The sequence below is a fragment of the Cebus imitator genome, unplaced genomic scaffold (genome assembly GCF_001604975.1).
Source record: "Cebus imitator isolate Cc_AM_T3 unplaced genomic scaffold, Cebus_imitator-1.0 Scaffold187, whole genome shotgun sequence".
Classification (NCBI taxonomy): Eukaryota; Metazoa; Chordata; class Mammalia; order Primates; family Cebidae; genus Cebus; species Cebus imitator.
In genome coordinates this window covers 2,572,504-2,587,007 of record NW_016107502.1, presented here as the reverse complement: position 1 = coordinate 2,587,007, position 14,504 = coordinate 2,572,504, and the positions used below count along the sequence as shown (strand labels likewise).

Here is a 14,504-nt window from a genome sequence, read left to right as displayed (position 1 = left end):
AAAAAAAAAAAAAAAAAAAAAATTATTAATTTTTCAAGGCCAAGTTCTGTGTAACTCAAGGGAAATCTGCAAAACCCCATGGTAGCCACTGACCTCTGCCATTAGGCTAGACCCCCAAGGGAACACTGACCAAGGTCACCACTGTTTCACCACAGCCATTGACTCCCTGCCCTTCTCCCACCCTGCACTCAGGTAAGCAAATTTGCTGTAAAGGAAAGGGTACCTATCCATCGGGGGGTTCTGTGGAGCTCTCTTTACCTTAGAGAGGGAAGGCTGAGATGCAGAGCAGAAATATAACTTGGACACGCAGAGAACTGGGTCAAACCAGGAACTGCCCCTGGATTCCTGGACCTCAGCAGAGCACTTGAAATAAGTCCTCATTCCTTAGCCTATCAATGACTCAAGAAAGAGAGACTTGAGAGAGCAGTTCTCATCAAAAGAGAAAAAGATGCGTGTGTACTTATTGCAAACTCCAGCTCTGAGCTCAGCATCAGGGGGCATAGTGGGTGGGCACCTCTTCTGTAAAACCATGGCAAGGTGCCCCCATCTCATGACTAACTTCTCCGGGATCCTGCGTTCCAAGGGTCCTTCCTTGAGGTCCACTGACCTTCTCTGGGCCAGACTCTGCCTGACAACTGGACTCTGAATCACAACTGTGCTACCAAGCAAAAGAATGTAATAAAATTCTTCCCAGTCTCCAAGAAAAGTCCATTCCAGACCAAGACTGCCAATTATATGAATAGAAGAGGCAAGGAGAAGAAGGAGGGATGGCAGAAGTGGGCCTAGACGGTGAGACGCAAGTCCGCTGGGCTTACATTGCCTCCCTCCACGCCTGTGAATTTCCCTTTCAGTGTCACCGTGCAGAAAGGGTTGGTAAGTCCTTTGCAAATAAAAGGCTTGGGCAATATTTAATGAGAACATGAGGAGTGAGTTGCTTCGCCTCTAACAGAATGGGTATTTTCTGTGCCTCTTTGGGCTATTGAGGAGGCATGTTGTGATTATTCAAAGTCAACATGACTGGTTACAAACGTTAGCTCAAGCAGGACAGGTGATTTCCTGGGAGGAAGAGGAATTACTGGTGAACCACATGCTGTTTCAAAGGAGGGGGAGGAGTTCTACGATATAACAGACGAAGTGAGAGAATGTGAAGACAAGAATGGCCAAAGAAAATAAGGCTTGTGTTCACCTAATAAACACCAAATTCGGAGACCAGGAAAGCAGGAAATCTGAGGCTATTCAGTGACCGATGGGACTGCAATTGATGTGACCTCATGAGCAAGGCCTGGAGAAACCAGACCAAAAGCACCTGATTCTCCAGTATTCAGGGACATGGAAGGACAGAGTTTTAGCTTCAAATGGACAGAATGAAAGAAGGAATTTACCGGGGAGTCAAGGAGGGCTGCCTAGGGCTGAGCTCTTCAAGATGGCTGAGAGGAGCCCAGCAAGGGTGTCTCAAACACTTCACTCTTGAAGTCAAGGTCACAGCATAACCTGCCTACCTAGGCATAGTTTGTGGAGAGCATTCATGCAGCAGGCAGGGGGTTGAACCAGATATCTGCTAGACTCTCAACCAACTCTGAGTTTGTATGAGCCTAAGATTCCTAACATTAATGAAAAGAAATTTCTTCCACTTCAAACACCTGTCGGAGGTTGATGCTGCCAATGAATGATTCACCACTGGTAGGCAGAGTGATAAACGGTGCACTCAGTTTCTCAATAGAGACTGATCGTCTTGAGGAGGTGATCCTGAGCGAGGAGAAGATGGTCACAGTGACTGTGCCTCCCTGAGGAAGCCAGGCCAACACTATCACGTGTCATGATGCAAGCCACGCAGTGCACACAGTGGCAACATGCCAAATGACAACTGTTCATATGGTAGACACTGCACATGTGTATACACATACATCATATGTTTAGTTCTGTTATGTTAATCTTGGCCTTTTCCCAGTGGGTGGTGGTGAAGTTTCTTGAGCAAAGGGTGCCTTTTTCCAATTAGCAAAAGCATGATATGAGCGGGCTGCAGCCCAAGCCCAGTCCCCTGGAACCTTGGACTTCCTGTCACAGACAGGACTGCAGGACAAAGCCGAGATGCCTTTGCAAGGTTCAGCCCTTGCTGGCATTCCCCAGACTGACTGAATTTTTTTTTAAGTGATCTAAGGATCTTTCTTCCTAAAATGTACACTACGTGATAGTTACCTGCAAGTGAACATCAATTATTTGAATGTTCATATCTTGGGGGTCCAGACTCCAACCGTCCTGTGTTCAGCTTGAAAAACTGAAAAAACTGCAAATGTGCACATAGTCGAAGAAGGCCATTATCAGTCCCAGTGGACACAGGCACTGGGTTTTGCTGGCATAACAAGGAAACATTCATTCCCCGGGTATAACTAATAAGTAACATGACCTGGCTCTTGGAATGAGCTGACTCCTTGCTATGCCCTGGAAAGACAGAAAGACCCAGAGGGTGGGGGCGTCGATTCTGGAGGCTGTCAAGGAAAGTTCCAAGGTCAGCATGGACTCCCACAAAACACTCTGCCACCTAGAACAGCCCTTGGAGCCACAATGGCAGACACTTGTAAATGACGCATCATTTACCAGACCTGACTTCTGAACCTGGGGGCCCTGTGGGACTACACAGGCTGTGAACAATTCCAAAGACCACATTAATCACCTCCTGGGAGATGAGTCATTGTGCTTCCTAGCCAGTGAAGGAGCCCCGGTTGTGGGCAAACACTGTCTGATTGGCTGAGGACAAAGCAGTCCTCTCTTCTCAGGTAAACAGCCTGAAACAGGGAGTTCTGAGCTGGGAGGGGCTTGTGCCTCTGGGAGGTCTCACGTGTTTGCAGCCTCAGCCCAACACTAAGAATCTGGCACCCAGTTTTTCAGCTGTCCCCAGGACACTGGTTAGTAAGGACTTTAATGCACCCAGGAGACAAAGTGAGTAGCGAGGGTTCAGCTGGAGCCTCAAAAAGGTGCCCCAGGGGGCAAACAAGGCTTCTCTTGCATTCCCCCTCCCCTTCGTCTCCAGGAGACAAACCTCCCAGTCTCCCTCCTCAACCTGGCCTCAGGATCAGGTTTTCCACTTGAGAATCCTGTCTTTACCTCCCACTCGGTATGGATAAATGAGACTATTCCTTTATATCCTGAGGACAGGGGAATATTTGTCAAGCACTTACTCTGCTCTGGGCTATATTTGCAAAATAAAATGAGACCAAAAATAAGAAAGACTTGAAGGCATGTTTCAGTATTAGAGGTACCCCCATGGCCACTCTGACCCTGTGTCGCCAACTGAGGAACCCACCACCTCCCCTTCATCTCACCCCTGCCTGGAGAACACTGAAGGGCAGCCGAGGGTGACCCACCAGCCAATAGCACAACTGTAGGTTTGGAGAAAACAAGAAAGAAATTGTGAAAATCTGTCCTCTCTTACACAATACCTCAAGTGCACTAAATCTGAAATCCATCTGGGTTCACAAGCAGCTCTAGAAGGAAGGCTGGTTCCTATCACTTACCCACCTGGATGTGTGGAGATGGCTGGCACCTTGCCTTCCTTCTAACCTCAAGCTGTGCTCAGCTACCCAAAAGGATGGGTTACAGTTGGGAGGGGGAAGGAGAAAACTAATCAATGTTGAAGCTTGTGTGTAGGAAGTAGAGTGCAAAGTTTCCTTTCTTATTAAAGGATAAATCATAAGTGTTAGAAATAATAGTTTGTTTTAAAGACTTTCTTTGGGCCGGGCGTGGTGGCTCACGCCTGTAATCCTAGCACTTTGGGAGGCCGAGGCAGATGGATCACAAGGTCAAGAGATCGAGACCATCCTGGTCAACATGGTGAAACCCCGTCTCTACTAAAAATACAAAAAATTAGCTGGGCATGGTGGCGCATGCCTGTAATCCCAGCTACTCAGGAGGCTGAGGCAGGAGAATTGCCTGAACCCAGGAGGCGGAGGTTGCGGTGAGCCAAGATCGCACCATTGCACTCCAGCCTGGGTAATGAGAGAGAAACTCCGTCTCAAAAAAAAAAAAAAAGACTTTCTTCAAAGCCTTCTTGCTTTTTGCTAATAACTCTTTGTTAAGCCCTATCCCGTATAGCTGTTAAACATGCTCACAGGCACATAGTACAGCCTATGTCCTTGTCCTTTAACCAAGATATTTGTGCTATTACTTTTCTAAGTTCTTTCACAAGCAACTTCCTGTCCCTTCCTTATTTGGACTTCCTCTTTTCCTTTTGTTCTCCATCTTCTTTACCTATTCAAGAAAGTTTTAAGTTATTAGCCAATCAGGTTCACTTTTAGATTGTGAGGTCTGGCTCTAACCAACACAGGTCAGACACAGCAGTAAGGATGACCCCAAATGTGTAAAGGATAAATATGTCTGCTTTTCCTTTGTTCATTGTACTCTCGTGGCAAGATAGCTAACAGGAACACCCTTTCTGCAGAAAGTAAAATTGCCTTGCTGAGGGATCCTTTGTCTCAGTGCTGATTTTTCTTTGTGGCACTGAGCATCTGTTTCCAACATTATACTTAAAGCCCGTTGCGTGGTTGGCCTGCTTCTCAGCTCCCACTCTCAAGGCAGGGCACTCCAGTGGGAAACACAGGACAGCGGGAGAACATGGGGAGCCAGCTGACTCCTCCTCCTTCTCCTCCTCCTCTTCCTCCTCCTCCTCATCATGTCTCCTAACAGTAGAGACTCACTGGGCCAAACACTATAAATAGTATCCCTCTCTTGGCTGGGTGTGGTGGTTCATGCCTGTAATCCCAGCACTTTGGGAGGCTGAGGAGGGCAGATCACAAGATCAGGAGTTCAAGACCAGCCTGGCCAACATGGTGCAACCCTGCCTCTACTAAAAATACAAAAAAAATTAGCCAGGTGTGGTGGTGCAGGCCTGTAATCCCAGCTACTCAGGAGACTGAGGCAAGAGAATCACTTGAATGTGGGAGGCAGAGGTTGCAGTGAGCTGAGATCATGCCATTGCACTCCAGCTCAGGAAACAGTGTGAGACTCTGTCTCAAAAAAAAAAAAAAAAAAAAAAAAAATTATCCCTACCTTACCTTTTCAATGACCCAGCAGGTACTATTTCTGTTTTACATATGTGGAAACTGAGGCTCAGCAAAGGCACATGTCTTGCCCAGGGTCACCAAGCCAGTAAGTGAGCTGACTCAAACCCACACCTTTATCACTATGCCCACGGCAAGGTCCAGGGGTGAGAGAAATTCAAGGGGCTATCAAGGGCATGGTTCAGGCACTTACTTTTACTGGAAAGAAGAGGAAACTCCTCCCTTCCACATGGTAGCACCCTCCCCTCACATGCTAGAGCTCAGTCCGCCTTTGTTAGTGCTGGTACTGGGCTAGGATCCCAGTGATGCAGACTTTGATGGACTAACCAGAAAACCTAGCACCACCAAAGCCCAAGGGAAAAAGTCTTTTGGAATGTACTTGTTTATAAGGTGGAGATTGTCTGATCACAGTTTAAGCAGCTGGATTTAGCATCAACTCAGAATATTTTTCTTGGCCTTACATAGGCCTTGGTCAGAGGTCAAATTGTTCCATGAAGATGAAGATTCATTGAATGAGTAGCCAGCTAAAATGAAGCTTTCTCATGTTAAGGTGATGGGGGTGGGTGGGAGGAGGGTGAGGTTGGTGTGCTTTATTTTGTTTCTGGATAGGAGAGGGCTGGGTTTCTCTACTTATGCACTTACTTAGATAAATCAAATTTCTACAAGTAAAGGAGTCTGGATTATTGTGGTGGTCACAATCCCTAGATATATAACACCACCAATTTCCATTCATCTACCCATCCAATATTTATTAAGAACTATTAGATGCTGTCTCTCTAGCCCGATTCACAGAAACACATAATGAAGGGGTTTCGTGTTTTGGTTTTGGTTTTGGTTTACAGACAGGGTCTCACTTGTTGTCCAGGCTGGAGTGCAATGGCACAATCATAGCTCACTGCAGCCTCCACATCCTGGGTTCAAGTGGTCCTCCAGCCTCAGCCTCCTGAGGAGCTGTGTCTACAGGTATGAGCCACTGTACTAGGCTAATAAAGGGTTTTGGAACTTAAAGGAAACTTAACAATCTGCAGAGCCCAACTCCTCAAGAGAAACACAATGACTTGAGTAGCCTGAATCAACGTCACCAGAATGAGGAAAGGGAGGGAGCCAGGCCGGGCGTGAGTCCTGGCTCTGCACCTTGCTAGCTGGCAACTTTGGGCAGCTACTTAACCTTCTATGGCTTTGTTTTTTCATCAGATGAACAAAATCACAGAGCACCTGCACTGCTGCCCTGCTGAGGGGCTGCGTGCCTGGGTGACCGCTGCATGTGCTCACACTCTGCAGAGCTGCCCGTGCCCAGACAAAGGCAACCGTGGCCTGTCAAGTGCATCATGACAGTGGTCTTGGGTATAGTCAGGCACCATCCTCTTCGTGCATGGTTGTAGGTTTTGAGAAATAAAAATAAAATCCTAAGCTCCCCCAACTGACTAAACAGATGCTCCCTTGGCCAAAGGGACCCCAGAGAAATGTTAAAACTGAGTTCCTGGACATGATAGGATGGGAGGTTGAACACATCTCATTATACTCTCCCCTCGCCAATCGCCATTAGACTTTCTGTCCTAAGAGTTAAACAGAACTAGCCCAGCAGGAGGGACTCCCCTCTTTTTTTTGCAGGTTTTTTTTTTTTTTTTTTTTGAGACAGGGTCTCATGTTTTCACCCAGACTGGTGTGTAATGGTACAATCTCAACTCACCACAGCTTCAGCCTCCCAGGTTCAAGCCATCTTCCTGCCTCAGCCCTCCAAGTAGCTGGGACTACTGGTGCACCACCATGCCCAGCTAATTTTTGTATATATGTAGGAATAGACAGGGGGTTTCACCATGTTACCCTAGCTGGTCTTGAACTCCTGAGTTCAAACTATTCTCCTGCCTTGGCCTCCCAAAGTACTAGGGTTACTGTGCAAGCCACCACACCTGCCCTTTTTGCAGTTTTCACACAACTGACCAGCATTCCTTCCTGGCAAGAAACCATGAACCACGGATTGGTTCTGGCTGATTTACAGAGGCTGGGCACAAGACACCTCTGTGTCCTCCTCTTCACATTTGACCTACAGAGGCTAATTTTTTTTTTTTTCTTTTTTTTTTTGAGACGGAGTTTCGCTCTTGTTACCCAGGCTGGAGTGCAATGGCGCGATCTCGGCTCACCGCAACCTCCGCCTCCCGGGTTCAGGCAATTCTCCTGCCTCAGCCTCCTGAGTAGCTGGGATTACAGGCACGCGCCACCATGCCCAGCTAATTTTTTGTATTTTTAGTAGAGACGGGGTTTCACCATGTTGACCAGGATGGTCTCGATCTCTTGACCTCGTGATCCACCCGCCTCGGCCTCCCATAGTGCTGGGATTATAGGCGTGAGCCACCGCGCCCGGCCAGAGGCTAATTTTAATGCATTTAAATGTTAAGCCGCCATCCCAAAGTGGACATGGGCTGTATGTAACAAGTATGTTTGCTTACTGTATATGCAAATACATCCTCCCATCATGAATATTCATAGCTTCTCCTATAGCCTGTTAAATATGTATACTGAGTCAACTCTTTTGGATTAAGTTTCTATTCCACTATTTTCTCCCTTCGAGTGCCTGCTTTCTGTTTCTACCAGAGGCTACATTCCCCAACCTGCAGGGGACTCTCAATAAGAAAAGCCCTCTTCTCTAAGTTCATGAACCTTGTGATTCTTCAGCTGACATTTTGATAGTGTGATTGCTCTCTGGATGCAGGCAGGGAGGTGGTGCTGTCAAGTAGAGCAACTTTATAGAGGGTGTCAGGCCACAGTGTAGGTGCCCATTCAGAGCCTGAGGACTCATCCACCAGCTACCCGGTGTTGGCTGCCAAGGGCTTACCACTGAGTCATTCCTCAGGAATGGCCCTCAGCCCAAGGGAGCCCCACCTCCTCACCCAGGACAGCCCACATTCAGTGACCAATAGGGGCCACTCCAGCTTCCAGAGTTCCTTGAAGGATCAGCTGAGTCCCCATTGTAGCTCCATCCATGCTATCACATGCAGTTCAACTTGTCCCACTGCCCAATTCTGCTTCTCTCACCTCCTTACCAAGGCTGCTCTTGAGAGGCTTCCCAGTAAACCACCTGCATATAAACATCCCTCCCAGGGAGGCTGACTCACGGCACCACCAAGGAACCTTGCTCCTCAGATGATGAGTCTCTGAGCACAGTCCCAACAGGGCAACTCCTGTTGCCCACGGGTCCAGCTTCACAGCTGCACCCACCTCCCCAGCCCAGGTCCGCCTGATGCACAGTGGAGAGGGAATTATCCATTGAGATCTTGCTCCACATAAAGCATTCTTGTGCCAAACACCCACACACAGAGAGGCACAAAGACCATCTTTACCTGCGGCAAGTGAAGGCAGAGTGCGGTCCTGGCCACCCTTTCCCACACCTACCCCTTCTTTCCAGTGTGAGGTCCTGGTGAGTGAGATCATGAAGGGCAGCCCTGACAGAGAGAGCTGCTACAGGGCTGCCTTGTAAGTGGCAATAGGGCTCTGTGGAAGGAGTGGGGTAGTCCTCCCAGCCTTGCCAGGGTTGGCAGTCATTAGCACACACAGAAGAGAAGGCCACGTGACCACAGAGATTGAAGACATGAATCCAAAGACAAGGAATGCTGCTGCCACCCCAAACTGGGGGAAGCAAGGAACAGATTCCCCCCTGGAACCTCTGAAAGGAGCAGAGCCAGCCAACACCTTGATCTCAGCTCAGGGAAGCTAAATTTGGACCTCTAGCCTCCAGAACTGTGAGAAAATTAATGCCTATTGTTTTAAGCCATTGAGTTTGAGATCATTTGTTTTGGGGGGTTTTGTTTGTTTGCTTCCTTTTCTTTTGAGACAGAGTTTCGTTCTGTCACCCAGGCTGGAGTGCAGTGGTGGAATTTCAGCTCACTGCAATCTCTACCTCCCAGGTTGAAGTGATTCTCCTGCCTCAGCCTCCTGAGTAGCTGGGATTACAGGTGCGCGCCACCATGCCCAGCTAATTTTTGTATTTTTAGTAGAGACAGGATTTCACCATGTTGGCAGGCTGGTCTCGAACTCCTGACCTCAGGTGATCCACCCACCTCAGCCTCCCAAAGTGCTGTGATGACAAGCATGAGCCACTACACCTGACCAAGTTTGAGATAATTTGTTACAGCAGCCTCTGGAAACCATCCTGACATCTAAGTCACTGCACGAACAGTCTGAGCGTGAGCTCAGACTCCCTTCAGTGTCTGCATCTGTAAAGTAGTTTTCCTTCCAGCTGATCTCATATGAGAGGAAGCTTTCCCTCCTATTTCTAGTTTACAACAGCCATTTAGGAAAAAAGTGGCTTTAGGCTGGGCCCGGTGACTCACGCCTGTAATCTTAGCACTTTGGGAATCCAAAGCGAGCAGATCATGAGATCAAGAGATCGAGACCATCCTGGCCAACATGGTGAAACCCTGTCTTTACTAAAAATACAAAAATTAGCTGGGCATGGTGGTGCATGCCTATAGTCCCAGCTACTCAAGAAGCTGAGGCAGGAGAATTGCTTGCACTCGGGAGGCAGAAGTTGCAGTGAGCCAGAATTGCGCCACTGCATTCCAGCCTGGTGACAGGGTGAGACTCTGTCTCAAAAAAGAAAAAAGAAGAAAAAGAAAAAAGTAGCTTTTTTCTACTGGTAAAATTTCAGACACATGGCAGGTGATGATGGACACATGTGGGGGACAAGAGAGGGCACTGGAGTCTAAAACAGAAAAGCATAGTGACTTATTACTACAGTTCAACTGTATATGTCCCTCCAAAATCTGTGTGTTAGAACCTAAATCCTAAGGTGATGGTCTTAAAAGGTTGAGCCTTCTGGGAGGTGATTAAGTCCTGAGGACTCTGCCCTGGTGAATGGATTAGTGCTCTGATAAAAGAGGTTGATAAGAGTACTTCAGTGTACTTTTCTTTTTCTTTTTTTTTTTAATTGAGATGGAGTCTCACTCTGTCACCCAGGCTAGAGTGCAGTGGCACGATCTCGGCCCACTGCAACCTCCACCACCTGGGTTCAAGTGATTCTCCTGCCTCAGCCTCCTGAGTAGCTGGGATTACAGGCACATGCCACCACGCCCCGCTAATTTTTTTGCATTTTTATTAGAGATAGGGTTTCGCCATGTTGGCCACGCTAGTCTTGAACCCCTGACCTCCACACACCTCAGCCTCCCAAAGTGCTGGGATTCCAGGTGTAAACCACTGCGCCTGGCTTCAGTGTGCTTTTTTGCTCTTCCACCTTGTGAGGACACAGCAAGAAGGTCCTTGCCAGGCACCAAATGCTGGTACCTTGATCTTGGGCTGCCCAGCCTCCAGAGCTATAACAAGTAATTTCTGTTCCTTAAAATTACCCAGTCTCAGGTATTTGTTATGGCAGCACAAGTGGACTGAGACACTGCACCAAGTCATTAGCCCAGACCCATTTTTAGAGCTCCAGACCCAGAGACAGGCTAGAACTAGAGTTGACCAAACTCTAGTCACAGTTAGTTTTGGAGGAAAGGGGCCTGTAGGACCTGCAGAGTAAGTCCATTCCTCCCCCAGAGGGAAGGATATAAGACTCAGTCCTTCTGTCTTTTAGATCCAGAAATCACACACCATCCAGGTGCACCCAGGCCAAGCCACACCCACCTTCTGCATTTCCCCAGAGGAGATGTTGCACGAGCCGCTGGGAGGAGATGCCCGTTCGCACCACTGTTCTCCACTGCTCAGAGCCCATGAGTTGGCAAAGTCATAGGGGTCTGAGGTCAAGGTGCCTGTGAAGGAAAGTTTCAGGAAAATAACACTTCAGTTATGCCTTCCCCGGAACTTCTGAGTGAAAACTCTAGGTCTGATGGTGGTTTGCGTTTTTTGTTTTAATTTTTTATAAAGAGACAGGGTCTGGCTGTGTTTCCCAGACTGGAATGCAGTGGCTACTCACAAATGCAATCCCACTGCTGGGCAGCAGAGGAGTTTTAACCTGACCTTTCTCTAGCCTGGCTAGTTCACCCCTCCTTAGGCAACCCAGTTGTCCCCCGCTCCCCAGGAGGCCCCCATATTGATGCCAAGCTTAGCGTGGGCACCTGATCAGCATAGGGCTCTGCAGCCCAGAACTCCTGGGCTCAAGGGATCCCCCATCAGCCTCCCAAGTAACTGGGACTGCAGGTATGGGCCACCATACCAGGCTGTAGGTCTGTTTTTACCTGAATCTAACTTGTATTAAATTCAACAACAAGCGTGCATACAGTACTCAGCCTAACATTATAGGGCATGGGTGTCAGAGCTCAGCAGACAGTTGGAGACTGAAGAAGGAAGGAAGGATGGATGGCTGAATGGATGGATGGATGGATGGATACAATTACAATGAGGTAGATGAGGTGAAAGATGATAAGGAGAGGCCCTTTCCCTCTCGCGTCTCCATGCCTCCATGTGCCTTTCTCCCTCCATGTGGAATGTCCTCCCCGTATTGCCTTATCTATCTCCATTCCTTCTTCGAGATACAGCTCAAGAACCACTGCCTCCAAGGAGCCTTTCTGAACAGCCCTACTTCCATTCCTCACCCCAGCCTGCTTGGGTGTCCCTTCTCTGTGCCCCATGCTACCCTGGGCAGCCCTCCACCAAAACACTCATCACTCTTTGATTTATGTTCTTTTTGCTCATATTCGTCCCCCACTCAACTGTGAGCTCCTTACTTAAGGGCATGGGCTGTGTCTCTTGTCTCTAAATTCTTATCTGCTGGATTGCGAATGCTCAAAATATTTTTGCAGAATGAAGGTAAGAACATGACACAGAACCTAAGCCCAGCCCCCAGGTCACTGCATGCTCCAGGGTCTCGCAGCATCTGTGCTTTAATATCACAGTGCTCATGCGACTGTCAGCTACTCACAATAGACTGTGAGGGCCTCATGGACCTACACGGCCTCGTGCAAAGTAATTATCTAACAGTACTGCTGAATCTGTATTAAAAACTAGTATGAGACAACTACCTTTGCAGTATTGGGATGAGCAGTTTTATGCATAGCCAGGCCTGGAAGAGTGAAGTATGTCTCAAGGTCAAGTAATACATTTGCGAATAGTAAATAAACTGTCCCAGGGGAAGAAAACTATAAATGAGACCTTAGAATATAGTCAGTTGTTATCTGGGATTTGACAGGTAGAAACCACCCCCCACGACCACCAAAGATATATTCACTTCCTAATCCCTGGAACATGTAAATATTATCTCATATGGCAAAAGATGTGCTTAAATTAGAGATCTTGAGAGCAAGAGTTTCTCTTGCATTACTTGGTTGGGCCTAATTGCAATAATCTTTATCCTTGTAAGAGATGAATAGAGGGAGACCAGACAAAGACACATGCAGAGGACAAGGCAATGTGAAGACAGAGGCAGAGGCTGGAGTGATGTAGCTGTGAGTCAGGTATGACGGCAGATGATGGAAGAGGCTAGGAACAGATGCTTCCCGAGAGCTTCTGGAAGGAGCTTTGGGCCTCCCAACACCTTGATTGCAAAATTCTGACCTCCAGAACCATGAGAGAATAAATTTCAGTTGTTTTAATCCACCTGGTTTGAGATAATGTGTTGGTAGCCACAGGAAACTGATATATGACATACCAATATGATATATTGTTAGCAAGAGAACTTAAATTTGTGACATGTTAACTGTGTACCAGACATTGCGATAGGTATTCTCTGGATTCTCAGTCACTCCATGCCACACAGGTTTTGACACTTTCTAATAAACCACATTAAGATAGGGACATAGAGGAGGCTTTGTGTTGTTGCCTGGGCAAAGCCCTTCTATGACCCTGTGTGATCTAGGCTGATCCCAATTCCTCACATGCAAATAAGGAGTTAGACTAGATGACGTCTAGGGTCATTTTTAGACCTGACCTTCTACGAAGTGAAAGTTTATGGGGCCAGATCTGAAATGAGACATAGGCTGTCCAAGAGATGGAATTACAAATATTCTTACTTAGAGAAAACTCTCTGAGAGCCAAAATAGAAGCCAAGCTGAGCAGATTCCTAGAAGTCAGGAAGCCAGATTAACTGTTTGGGAACAAATACTGCTGAGTCTTTAACAACCAAAGACAACTAAACCCCCAATCCTTTAAGGACGGTTTCTGAAATATCACCAGAGTCATGAATTTTTACCAACAACCACACCTTATTCTTCACACCATAGACCCCATTTTTAGTTTTTAAACCTTAGAGCCTAGGAATATGAAAGACATTTTAGGGCTGGGACTTCAATTTCTAGCAGTATGACAGGTTAGAAAACACTAAAACATGTGCCTCTACAATGGACAAATGCCTTCTTGAATTCTATGGCTAATCTCACAAAAAAGTAGAAGAAATTTCAAAAGACAAAAAGGAGGAGGAGGGAAAGGATAAGGAGAGAAAATGAAAAAACAACTGGTGAGTGTTGAAGTCAGGGCACTCTTGCCAACAAAGGGGCTTGGGTTTAACATCTTTGGATCTGTATCATGTAGGAAGGAGATCCTGAGACCCCCATTGTGAAGCTGGGACCCTTAAAGGATGACAACACCCCCCCATAAGAAAGTTCACAAGAAAAAAAACCTACTTTAAGAAACAATGGGCCAGGAGCACTGGCTCACGTCTATGATTCTAGCACTTTGGGAGACCGAGGCAGGTGGATCACTTGAGGTCAGGAGTTCAAGATCAGCCTGTCCAACACAGTGAAACCCTGTCTCTACTAAAAATACAAAAATTAGCTCGGCTTGGTGGTGGGTGCCTGTAATGCCACCTACTCAGGAGGCTGAGGCAGGAGAATTGCTTGAACTGGGAGGAGGAAGTTGCAGCAAGCCCAGATCACACCACCACACTCTAGCCTGGGCAACAGAGCAAGACTCTGTCTCAAAAAAAAAAAAAAAGGAAACAAATCTGTTACCTTAGTCTGGCCTCTGGATAAATGAGGAAAAAAAAGGTCTTCCTCAAAATCTGTAGTTGTGGGAAAGCCCTCATGTGGATTTGAGATTCCAATTTATACTTCTAACAAGATTTAGTAACTCCATATTGAAATATTAACACAAAACCCTTCAAAGATGAGCTCACAATCCAAAATTATGAAACACAGGAAACAGTCCACTCTAAGCAAGAGTCACTAGACACAGAAATAACAAGATTAGAGCTTCAAAAACTTCATATATTAAAATTTCTATATAGAGGTTATAAAACAAATATATTTAAAATTATTGTTGGGCCGGGCGCAGTGGCTCACACCGGTAATCCCAGCACTTTGGGAGGCCGAGGCAGGTGAATCACCAGGTCAAGAGATCAAGACCATCCTGGCCAACATGGTGAAACCTCATCTCTACTAAAAAATACAAAAATTAGCTGGGCATGTTTGCGTGTGCCTGTAGTCCTAGCTACTCAGGAGGCTGAGGCAGGAGAATTGCTTGAACCCAGGAGGCAGAGGTTGCAGTGAGCCAAGATCACGCCACTGCACTCCAGCCTGATGACAGAGC

The 14,504-nt window shown here is 47.1% G+C and overlaps 1 protein-coding gene across 2 annotated transcripts in view; it reads right to left on the bottom strand.

Moving 5' to 3' along the window:
* VWF (von Willebrand factor) overlaps positions 1-14,504 on the bottom strand; it is a 173,693-nt gene that overhangs the window by 134,756 nt on the left and 24,433 nt on the right. For both annotated transcript variants that reach the window (XM_017546163.1, XM_017546164.1), the window contains exon 6: positions 10,671-10,795. In XM_017546163.1, coding sequence (XP_017401652.1) covers positions 10,671-10,795 — 125 coding nt within the window. The remainder of the gene's footprint in view (positions 1-10,670; positions 10,796-14,504) is intronic.